This window comes from Ictalurus furcatus, chromosome 16 (assembly GCF_023375685.1).
Source record: "Ictalurus furcatus strain D&B chromosome 16, Billie_1.0, whole genome shotgun sequence".
Taxonomy (NCBI): domain Eukaryota; kingdom Metazoa; phylum Chordata; class Actinopteri; order Siluriformes; family Ictaluridae; genus Ictalurus; species Ictalurus furcatus.
In genome coordinates, this window is record NC_071270.1 from 17,178,484 (window position 1) to 17,190,658 (window position 12,175).

The window sequence follows — 12,175 nt, forward strand, 5'->3', positions numbered from 1 at the left end:
TTTAGGACTTGTGTGAAAATCTGATGTTGTTTTAGGTATTACATATTTATGCAGATGTACAAATTCAAAAAGGTTCACAAACTTTCAAGCAGCACTGTGAACGTTTCTAGTGTCTTTTCTGCTGTAATGAGCTCAATTACACAGTTTGAACATGTTTGTGCTTTTACCATTTAAAGTATTTATAAACTGTTCGATTTGACACTATTCAGACTTTTTGTTTGTGGATTTTTTTTCATTTTCAACCATTTACCCTAAAGAATTTCACCCAAAAGCTTCCTATGGCATTGCTAATAAATAATTAGCTGATGTTCACTATACACCTGTCTACAAGTCAAACACACATTGACGCTATTTTTTAACCACCGAAAGAGACCATACTTGCTTTCTATTGGCTTACAAGACTGAGGCTCGTTCACTCAGTAAAAAAAAAAATCAGCAGGAAGTGAAAGTAAATCACTACCAGAAGCAAATGTTCATGGTTTACATCTCATACCATTTCCCATTCATATCTTTTCAGCTGGGTGAATTTTTAGTTCTGTTTGGTTTCAGTATTGCTTTAATACTTCTAAAGAAGCAGGAAAGTTCTCTCTGTAACAAGGAGTCCAAAAAAGCACAAAGGCTACGGTTAAATCGTACATGTTGGCACCTCTCATAGTGCGCATAAATCTTCACATAATGCTATAATAATAAGTATATTAACCAGAACATTTCGCCGTAAAAGTCAACCTAACAAGGAAAATGACATTTGATCGTATTTGCAGCTCTAAAATCATTAATGAATTTTTTTTTTTTTTAAAATGAATAATTCAATAAGATACTAACGATCTGCGGTCATGGTCGATCCTGTTGATCTTGCCCCCGATAAACACACGGATCTTACAATCCTTCCACTTTTTCTTGTTGGTAAGCAAGTATGGAATGAGCAGTGTGAGACCTGCAAAAGCAAAAGCAGCACAGCTTAACGGATTGCAGAAGACAAATGTGAAACTTTAATCCTTTGTAAAAAATATATATATATATATATATATATATATATATATATATATATATATATATATATATATATATATATATATATATATATATTTATTAAATCAGCATGAACCCAGGTGCAAATTGGCAAACGAATGTTTAGAAAGCCGGAACGCACCGCCGTCGTCAAACAGCCACCAGACGTCCACCGTTCCTTTTCCCTGCTTCTTCTGAAACTGCTGACTGGCCTCCAGCAGCTTCTGATCAGCCACATTCAGGGGCGTAGAGGGACTCGCTTTATCTAAAAATGCACAGCAACACACACAGACTTCAGGGAAGCAGCACACAAAAAGCTGTTCTTACGTATTAAATCTGACTGCAGGGTGATGCACATCAAGGTAGGAAAGAGGAAGAGAGGAAAACGCAGAGGTTTTATCTCGAGGCACCACAGTCACAGAATAATGAAGTACCCGTTCCTGAAGAGAGCTTTGAGCTCAGTTACACACCTCCAAGCAAACTACGCTGAGCGCCACTAGAAAAAGCGCACATCACATCACAAGCACTAGTGTTTACAAACAGTTTTGGATTTGATTAGATTTTTATTAGAAGCAGATTAAAATCAGTCCCTCCAGGATTTCGCAGAAGTAATCACGAAATCAAGCAAATTCCGTAATATTCAGAGGAGCTTGCAATTTTTCGAAATTACCGCAGATTTTGGGCCAAGACGCGTCATGTGACGTCATCACAACACGCGTTCAGCCAAAGCCCTCTTCGATTCACGTGCGTCGAGCATGAGTACAGCTAAAAGGTCTCATTTACCAACAAACATCACTGCAAAACTATTTTGTGCAATCGTGATTTCGAGTAGTCTTCCGCAAAAAAAAAAAAACCCAAAACAACACAAACTCTGCAAATTACGTTGCAAATTTTGAAAATAGCCGCAGCAAAACCGATCGTTTTTGGCCACAACGATCATAAACAAACTCTGTGAAATCCTGTACAGACTGGATTTAGCAGCGGGATGCAGCAGAAGGAATCCAGGAGAGAAAGAAAGACACTTTATTTATTATTAGCACACACACACACACACACGGAGAGAGACACAGATTTCCCAACTATGATGGAGTGCATGGTGCTGTACAGGAACAGAAGCCAGCAGAGGAGGGGAGAAAGAAAACAACATGGAGACTGAAGAAAGAGAAGAGTTATTCTTAACTGATAGTCAACTAGGCAGAGGAGATACTAATAGCTATAAAAAGAAAGAAAGAAAAAGAAAGCGAGAGAGAGAGAGAGAGAGAGAACACAACACCTAAGATGCACTGCCTGCCTTTTTTCAACAGGGGCTGTGTAGGAGCTTTGCCATCCTCATCATCTTCTGGATAAAGTGATAAAAAAATAATAAATTAAAAAAAAAGAAGGAGAGGGAGAGAGGTGGAGAAAACAGAGGAGGTTTAATGTTCGTTGATGTCGTGATGGGAAACACGTGCATCAACAGTGAGGTACAAAGAGACGTCTGTTCTATTAACACCACATTAGAAATGGCTCCAAATGAAACCGGACTGCTCTCTGTAGGGGAAAGATGAAAAATAATATACATATAAACAAATCAACACAATGCACATCATTTTTTTTTTTACACACACACACACACACACACACACACACAGAGATAAGAATGTAAGCATATTTGCGAGTCTTTTCATGGTCATGGATGAAATTCTCAGGAATGAATCTGGTAGATATTGAGATTGAATACAAAACAAAGACAGGTTTACACACGCCACATATTTCACGTCACACACCAAATATTTGACCTCTGACCTCTGGGCTGTTTACGTCCAAGAACAGAAACAGATGTTTTGTAAAACATGGTGAAATGATATTTCAGTGATAAAAGTTATAAAAGTTCAATTCATTGATGGTGAGGAGACATGAACAGCTCTGAACGACTCAGTGATTCATGCATTATTATTATTATCATTATACATCAATATTATTTCATAAAATAATATTTCATAAAGCTGATCAGTTGAACTTTCACCTACATTTTAACCTGTCTGTGCCCTGCATCCACTTTATTACAGCTGTGACATACTGTTATTATATAAACACTGCAATGTTACAACTGCAGCGGCTCACGGTTCAGCTGTCTCAGGCGAAACACCAACACACGCATAAACCACTACACCAACACTGCTGCAGCACCATGTGGACTAGAAATACACACAGACTCGCATTTTACGCAGGAAATACAGTGTGCATGCAGGAAGCAATCAAAGGAAGGAAGGAAGAAAAAAAGGGTTGGGAGGGTTAAAAAATAAAGAGAATTTGATCAAAGCAAAAAGAAAAATAAGAGAAAACAAAAAGTGGAAAACAAAGGAAATAATGTATAAGAAAGAAAGAAAAAGAAATAAAGAGAAAGGTAGGAGGACAGGCGCGTTTATAAAAGGAAAAGGAAAAGTGAAGGAAGTGGAAAAAGAAGGAAATGATGTGTAATAAGAAAGAAAGAAAGAAAAAAGAAAGAAAGAAAGAAAGAAAGAGAAAGAAAATGAATGTAAAAGAAATTGATATCAGCAACAGGGGAGAAGGGTGGGATGTAGAGGGAAAGAGAATTTGACAAATGCAGAAGGCGAATATGTGAGGGAATAAAAAGAAGAAAAAAAGAGAAAAAAGGAAAGAAAGAAATCATCAGAAATTAAGAAACGTAGAGGAGACTGTGTGTGTGAGAGAAGCGGGCTCCAACAATGTGTACCTGCACTGTGTCTGAGTGTGTGTGTGCGTGCGTGCGTGTGCGTGTCTGTGTGCGTGCGTGTGAGCGTGTGTGTGAGAGAGAGAGAGCGAGAGAGAGAGTAAATCAGAGCTTCTGATTGGTTGGCTGTAAAGTCATCACCGTAGTGACATCACCAGACATCAGCTGGAATTTAAACACTCAGTGGTTGTACTGCTATTCTCCCTGCTTTCAGTGCTCTCAGCATCACATTCCTGCTCCTGTTACAGCTACAGAGCGACTGTTTCCCCCTCAGTCGAAACAACACGATGGTGCAGTTTATAGCTGGATGTGTAGACAGTCTAATGGAGCATAAACCCGACTCTCCGTCTGTCCCTAAAGCCCTCAGACTCTTCCCTAAAGCCGTGAGACCCCACTTACCGTCATGCACATAAGCCAGCCACACTTTCACATGGTGCTCATTAAAGCACTCGCTTGCCTTAAGAGAACTGCCCTTTTTTTTTTTTTTTTTAACTTTTGATCCTTGCTTGAGGTCATCCCCCATAATGCCAAGAGTTACTCTGTCCCTATATAGGCTTATCGTGACATCTCACATATATACTATGGTTCCACTGCTTCCCGTTTGTGGGAATGAGGTACCGGTTTGTTTGTCACCCAGCTGTGGGGGATGTGTGTGTGTTTGTTAGTGACTGGAACACATGGTCCCAGTTGGACAGTCAAGTTCACAGGGGTCTGGGACACACTACTTCCTCTATGAAGAGCCTAAGACGTGGTGTACTAAAAATGTTCTCAACTTGAGAAAGCCCTTGAGGGAAAAATGGTGTTATTTTGTAAGACATGCAAAAAAAAAAAAAAAATATATATATATATATATATATATATATATATATATATATATATATATATATATATATATATATATATATATATTTAAACAGCCAACAATTCTAAGGATTTCATAACAAATAAGCTTTATAATCCGCCAATAAAAAGGAACTTCATGTGGAAAATCATCACGCAGTCCCATAAACAAAAAAAAGAAAGGAAAAAAAAAAAGAAAAGAAAAGAAAAAAAAGACAGTGCTAACCTTTCTGGACAGCTGGACTGTTTTGAACGCTTGTTGTCTTGGACGAGAGCTTGGACGAGTCGCCATCAGAGTCTTTGCTCATGTCGATAGACACCACTACATCCTTCATGCCGGAGGTATCGTCTTTGGGCACAAAAGCATTTTGTACGCGTTAGTGAGCCGTGTTTTATGTTCCTGCGCATGATCCCGAGGTCAAATACAACAATTACAAAAGGAACTCAGCGTAAACGGTAAACAGTCCGTTCACGCTAACCACCTCATTACAAGCTCACTTTCTTTCGCCTTTTGAGCAGAACGTGTGTGCAGTTCATTATGAAAGCAGGCAAACTTTATGGGTAAATGACTAAATAACATGTTTTCAATAAGAAATCAATCAGAAGAAACGAGCTGGAAAACTGCATGCACTCGGAAAGGTATGCGTTTACCTCCAACACGAAGCATTACAGATTAAGATATGAGAAGATATGAGCTGCACTCTACCTTGGCCTTGAATATGGGAAATATCAAGCCCTTCTCTCAGTCGGAGAATGACCACACCGTACTGGAAGTCAAAAGCGTCACTAAAAACACACGCAGAAAAACGATTGTTAGTGTCTCATGGGAGGATGTCGGACATCGACCAGATCGCTTGACCACACGTTACGTTAGAACGGTACTTTTCCACCAGGTCGGAACAATTAGCGTAAATACTACGCCTGCACGCACAAACAAACAAGCATGAGCACATGTCACGGTGAAGGACGGGGCAGAACATGGACATGGCTTGACGAGGGATCTACAGCATTTGATGAATCATATACGTTTGTTAATAAACAATTAAATACATTTTTAAAAAAATTCAAGCTGTTTATATCAGATATGAATCGTATGTGCTCACACGTTGTGTGTATTATGCGCTGAGTAAGTAAACAAGTACATGCATCAAGTTTCTGTAAGATGTAGACTGCGGCCTTGAGCACATGATTTCTGACTTGGATGGTTTTCGAGTACTTATTATCTTATTATAGTTATTATCCACTGTGGCTGATAATGCACTGAAACCCTCAAGAATGTCCTTCAAAAAAAAATGACTGAAGAGAAACGCCAAAAAAGGTGATAGCACAGTGGGTGAGTCAGACAAGACGGTAATAAAACAAAATGACAAGACAATTTCTTTTTTTTTTTTTTTAAACAGTTTCCACCCTAGCATCGGTCATTTTCCATTGACCGCACATCCTGAAGAGTTGTATTGTTCTTACACCACAGCAATCTGCTGAATCACAACAATTCAACTATTTTATTAATTAAAAGAATGACAATTTTATTATTAGCCTTAGCCTAATATAATATACACTATAGGTAGTATACACTGATCAGCCACAAGATTAAAACCACCTGCCTAATATTGCGTAGGTCCCCTTTGTGCCACCACAACACCATAACTCTGATCCTTCGAGGCATGGACTCCACAAGACCTCTGAAGGTGTGCTGTGGTATCTAACACCAAGACGTGAGCAGCAGATCCTTTAAATCCTCTAAGTTTGCTTGCCTATTTTTCCTGCTTGCAACACATCAAATTTTGAGAACTGACTGTTCACTTGCTGTCTAATATCTCCCGCTCCTCGACAGGCGCCACTGTATAGAGACAATAAAAATGTTATCCGCTTCACTTGTCAGTGGTTTAATGTTGTGGCTGATCGGTGTATGTAACATATACACAGATGTTCAAATTCTACAAGGCCACTTCTAGTTTTAACGCTCTAAATAAACGCTCTTGACTCACTGTATCATATTGACGTAGGTCTCGGTTTCTTTCATATCTGCACAGTTCCAATCGTTCTTGAAGCCGAGCACCAGTGTGTTGGGTCTCAGTCTCCCAAGTCCAGCAGCCTAACACACAGAGTCATGTTAGCCCAGAGCTAGAACACCATGGAGCCGCATCACGCAGATGAATAACATTAACTGTGCAGGAACTGCTTTAAACCTAAAAACCTTTTCAGATGCAAAAGTCCACATTTTTACAAATAACCGTGTCTCTCAGTCAAACATGCACCTGCAGAAGGTACTGGGTGCCCACGCGGAGGTCCTCTGCAATGACCGGGGTGTAAAAAGCTTTGGAGTTGTTGAGAAGCCAGCGCTGGTAGCGCAGCGTGTCACTGTTCAACTCCTTAAAGTTGGGCCTCCGAGAGCTCTGATGAAAGGAAATAAAAAGGCTCATTAAAATGACATCACTGCTCGTTCTGTGCTGCTGATTGATCCGCAAACCACAAGGCTTTCAGCAGCGTTAATCACCAAAGACTGACTAGGAGTCATTTTTTGTATTTTTTATAAGGGGTCCCATGGTATGAAATGGGCAGAATAATAAATGCAGTGGTACATTTATGACCGATTGAGTCTTGTTTGTCTCTGGTAAGTGCCGGGAAAATGGACAGTTAGCCTAGTGTTTGGTTTAGTAATGGAAGATGGAGTGGTGTGAGCCAGCGGAAGGGTGCCGTGTTCTTTTGGGTCCAGTTGTGGGGAAACTGTGTGTTTTTGATTACTGTGGTCTGCAGGGTCTGGCATGAGAATGGCTGTAAAGTGCTGTTCACGGGTAATTCTTACATCACTGCTGTTCCCAGTGCTGGCATAATGGAAACGTAATTGATCCACATAGGCCTATTACAAACTATGCACAAACAACAAACTACTGTGTGGAACATTTGATATTTTAAAATCTACATAAATTATTACACATGTATAATCTGAAAAGGTAAACATGCACGCAACTTTATAGCGCAGATGCTAAAACAAATCTTTGCTGGTGTGGCTGAAACAGCAGCAAAGAAGTGCAAAATACTGGAAATATCTGTTTTTAGTATGGGAAGTTCAGGAACTTACAGTTCGCACGTGGCCACACACCATCAGGCCAACGTTCTTGGTGAAGGCATGGACCAGATGGAGTAGAGCAGGCCGAGAGTTGGGGGCGCCGGTCATCACCAAACACTGCGGCCTGTGGAATCAAAAATTAAATGTTCATGAGCTCCTGCCTGTGTGAAAGCTTTAAGAAATTGTCTTTCCCAATGTATTCTCCTTAGAAGGCACTTTATCTTAATGCTTCTGTACAGTAAACACAACTTCCCTCACCTTTGATATGGCAGTGCTACAAATGTCAAAGCTAATAGTCAAATTATAGCCACAAGCGCCAGCCTTTCCAAGCACTACTTTGTAAACTGGTAATTAATTAGCACCTGCTATTGATCCATGCCTTCCAATGGCTGAACACTTCCATCATGGGGGCATGGCTTAGCGGTTAAGACTCTGGTTTACTGATCGGAAGGTCGGGGGTTCAAGCACAGATGCCAGTGATTAGCTACAGTGCCTGTGATTGACAGGGGAGAAAGTAAAGCCATCCCTCCCCTGAGAAAGCACAACCAATTCTGTTTTCTTGGAATCCTGACCATGGATGGCTATGGCCTTGTCAGAATTCAAACTCAGAGGCTCCCATTGACAGGGTGAATACTTTTCTGACATGCCAATCTGGAGCCAACCTGATTTCCTTTTGACCCCCACCCCACACCAATTTAGTGGTAACTGTACATGTGAGGTCTATGCTAACCGGACATACCTACCATGGCGACACATATCAAGCACTGTGCTTGGTGTCAGTAAACAAATATTAAATATGGCCTCATTACAGAGCGATAGTTTTCAGAAAATAGTTATTGGGCAGTCTGATAGAGTGATGGAAAAGACAAATCCCAAATTTGGCACAAATACACAGAAATATTTGATGGATTTGGTATGAAATGTTTTTGACATGATGCCTAAGATATAAAGGTTGGAGTCAATAAACAAAGCCATATTTGATATGGTCTCACTATCATCTACCAGTATCTTCTTTTAGGGCATGATGCCCAAGGTGGCTAAGATGTCCAAGATCTTGCCCAAGGCAAAAAGTTTGGTACAAATACATAAAAGCATACCTGAGATATATCTTTATTTCCTGCTTGTTCCTCCTTGAAGTATTAGTACAGGAAATGTCTTGGATACCCATATGCCTTGGGACCCAAGGCTGGTACCAAGCACCATAAAAACAGAATACTGCAGAAATCAATGCATCCATGATACTAAAATTGGCATGTTCCATTATTAGACACAGCAAGTGTATGGGGAGATTCTCAAACTGCTTAATAAATACAAGCAAACAATCAAAACTGATTTCTGTACTGATTTCTGTGTCAGCACATTTGCGGTAGATTTGATTTAATGCATTACTGCCAAATTCCTCTGAATACAAAAATCCAATGGATAATGTTCGTGGACACTCAATGATTTGATGATTGGACAAAATACATCGGCACAACTTTGGCCTGATGGTGGTGCCAGATAGTTTGAGGGGCAAACCACAAAACTAGGCAAATTATTTGTTGGAAAATGCCCCTTCAGCAGGCCAAATTCTATTAAAAAAAAGAATTTGTTTACTACAGCATACAATTCTATGGGCTGCCACACACTCCCATGGTGGAATAATAATAATAATAATAATAATAATAATAATAATAATAATAATTTGACAACACACCAATGCAATAAAGTTCTAGCATTATGTGCTTGCCTTAGACCAATTAGACAATTTTACCTTCATTTGACCTCTGAAGGTCATCTCTTTGGTCAGGAATAGAATGTGAGAAATTCAGATTAATGTACTTCAAAGCACATACTGTAAGAAGAAGGGATTATGGCTAAGCAAAGGCTAAGAGTAACTTGTTTGATTATTGTGGCATTATCAGACAGCTCCTAATCCTCCACAGACTTATTGCCATGGGAACACTAACAGGCCACATGCTGGTTAAAGTTTCCTCCATTTCAGCTCCTACAGTGCATGTCAACTGAATATTGGCCTAATCTTAATGAGATTACGGTCATTCTGCATTAATCCACCAAAATGTGCCCCCCACCCCCACCCCCCCAATTGCTCAAATAACAGGAAATGCTTGTATCTAGCAGGATTCAGAAGATGATAACTAGCTCTGGCAGGAAATGGGTTTGATTTGTGTTGAAATATCAGCTTGGGGGAAATGTAATATGGTTAGACCAAGTACATATAGTGAGTAGTTTGATTATTGCTCCACATTATAAAGAGCCCTATGATACTTGATCTAAACTGTTCATCCAGCATAACTATTCATCTATAGGAGAACGAACAGCAGCAGCCACAAGCATGCTTACATGAGTTTACACCAGGGGTCTCAAATTTTTATCCGACCGAGCAGGAGGAAACCTTGATCGATCGATTGAAATCCAAGATCAACTAATTAAACTGGAGGAATAAGGAATGAGGGTCCTGACTGAATTGGATAGAATATAAACTTACAGCTACACTGGTCCTTTCTGGATAAAATCAGACACTCCTGCATTACAGTGAATACAATCTTTCTCTCTGTGGTCATGCCTAGGTAGTTTATTCAACAAACAGATTAATAAGTAAAAAATACATCTATTTTTAAAAACACATACAGATGGGAAGGCATTTTTCTGGCATGCTTTGGGTCCACTTGTTCGCTTATAGGGATGTATAAGCACAAATCAATACAAACATCATCTGACTGTTTACCTTTTACCCTACGATGAAACATTTCAGTCCTGATGCAAGCGGCCGCTTTTCCAAGATGACCCCGCTCCTACCCACACTGTACAAGGGCTCACTGAATGGTTTTGGTGAGTGGGAAAATGATGTAAATATCATACGGTATGGCCTTCACACACACACACACACACCAGATCACAACCCGAGTGACAACGTATGGAAGACCGACATGTTAGACAGCACTCTCCATCACCAGTTTGGATGTATTTTCCTTCAATCTGTCGCCCATCTGTATATATAAAACAAGTGAATTTACCCCCTTGCCTGTGTGGTTGTGTAGTTTAATAAAGCTAGAAATGTTTAAGACAGAGAACGAAATATCTTGCCTACATAAGCACACATACAGATGTCTAGGAATAAACCTTGGACAACTAACAGTCGGATGAGAGCTGAGCACAAACAATTCTTTAAATCAGATTAAGCCTAATTAACACAACTAGTATTACAGTAAATCTGCCTATTAGGGTTGTAATGTATCCACCAGTCCTCACGATTTCACACAAGTCCACTGATGAGCACTGAGTATTACAGACAACACCTGATCTAAGAAGCCGCTTACTTAAGTCTCTCATGGGGATGTAATAGCCATGTGGATTTTTGTGTGCGTGTGTGTATAAATGTAGCAAACTGACTGTATTGTGGAACACAGGGTACTATGTGGCCTTTCAAGCCAAAAGGTTGTGAATGGATTTTCCATACACCAGTAGTAAACCGAGCACTGGAAGTCATTCAAAAGTTAAACCCATTATCAGTGACAAACACAGAGTAGCCAGGGTGGCTATGAACTTTGATAAAAATGTAGTGAACCCAGAGTCAACAAACTACAAACCGACCGCCGCTTGACTACACACCTGCAAACACTAAAAAGCTCCACACACGTGCAAGCAACCTGCAATCGATAAAAACTAAATCAGGCAACAAGAAAGGAAATGGACCGTCACAAACTCCTGCAATGCGATTTAAATCAAGTAGAAAATGACATCATACAGCATTCTTTTGATTTCAAATACATTTTCGAAGAAGCTATAAACTGTGAAATCGGCACTGTGTGTACCTGAAGGTTTTCACATGGTCGGCGACGCCACAGAGCTGCAGGCTGTGCGTGAGCGCCTGGTGGTAGGTCAGCGCCTGCGTGGAAGAGCCCCAGTTCACATCTGCAAATGGAACACATTTAAAGTTGACCTCGTCAGAACCCAAGACACCTGTTGTCCTATTTTCTTACACTGGCATTGTGTGTGTGTGTGCGCGCGCTTGTGGACTTTCACATAAATGACCTTTCCACTGCTTAAGACCACACGTACGCACACGGAGACAATCTGCATCCAAACGTGTGCACAAACACGCGCACCGCATGGGACTTCTCAGCATCTGCGGCCTCAGCATGCTGGTGACCCGGAGGGCAGACTGCCACAGCAGGTGGTACAGGCCGTGTGCCAAACTCCTGCTCTTTCTCCTGTGGTAGTCTGCACCAGGCAGAGCCCAGCACCTCTGCAGCAAGGGCATCTCTCACACACATGAAGTGTTACAAAAACAGCCCAGACTGTTCCCTCACCATAGAAACACTGATTACTGATATTAAAGGTCGGTGGAATTAAATGATTCAGTTCAGTTCCAAAATGAAGGTTTTTTTTTTTTTTTCCCTAGGCTTGTGGGTTGTATTGTAGACATTGCTGAAAAGCAGCAATCTAAAATGAGATCAAGGATCACTACCTAAATGAAATGCAAATGTGACTATTAGGCATGACTCACTGTTCTAATTGTCCACTATACATTCATATTAATT

The 12,175-nt window shown here is 40.3% G+C and overlaps 1 protein-coding gene across 5 annotated transcripts in view; it reads right to left on the reverse strand.

The window, feature by feature from the left end:
- slc12a2 (solute carrier family 12 member 2) overlaps positions 1 to 12,175 on the reverse strand; it is a 73,700-nt gene that overhangs the window by 13,266 nt on the left and 48,259 nt on the right. Inside the window, exons 15-23 of one of the 5 annotated variants that reach the window (XM_053644542.1) lie at positions 11,447 to 11,546; positions 7,644 to 7,755; positions 6,820 to 6,957; positions 6,550 to 6,656; positions 5,268 to 5,347; positions 4,788 to 4,910; positions 2,300 to 2,344; positions 1,151 to 1,273; positions 823 to 934 (exon numbers count right to left, since the gene is read on the reverse strand). In XM_053644542.1, coding sequence (XP_053500517.1) covers positions 823 to 934; positions 1,151 to 1,273; positions 2,300 to 2,344; positions 4,788 to 4,910; positions 5,268 to 5,347; positions 6,550 to 6,656; positions 6,820 to 6,957; positions 7,644 to 7,755; positions 11,447 to 11,546 — 940 coding nt within the window. Of the gene's footprint in view, positions 1 to 822; positions 935 to 1,150; positions 1,274 to 2,281; positions 2,348 to 4,787; positions 4,911 to 5,267; positions 5,348 to 6,549; positions 6,657 to 6,819; positions 6,958 to 7,643; positions 7,756 to 11,446; positions 11,547 to 12,175 lie in introns of all 5 variants that reach the window. The other 4 variants (XM_053644540.1, XM_053644541.1, XM_053644539.1 and 1 more) reach the window with 4 other exon arrangements.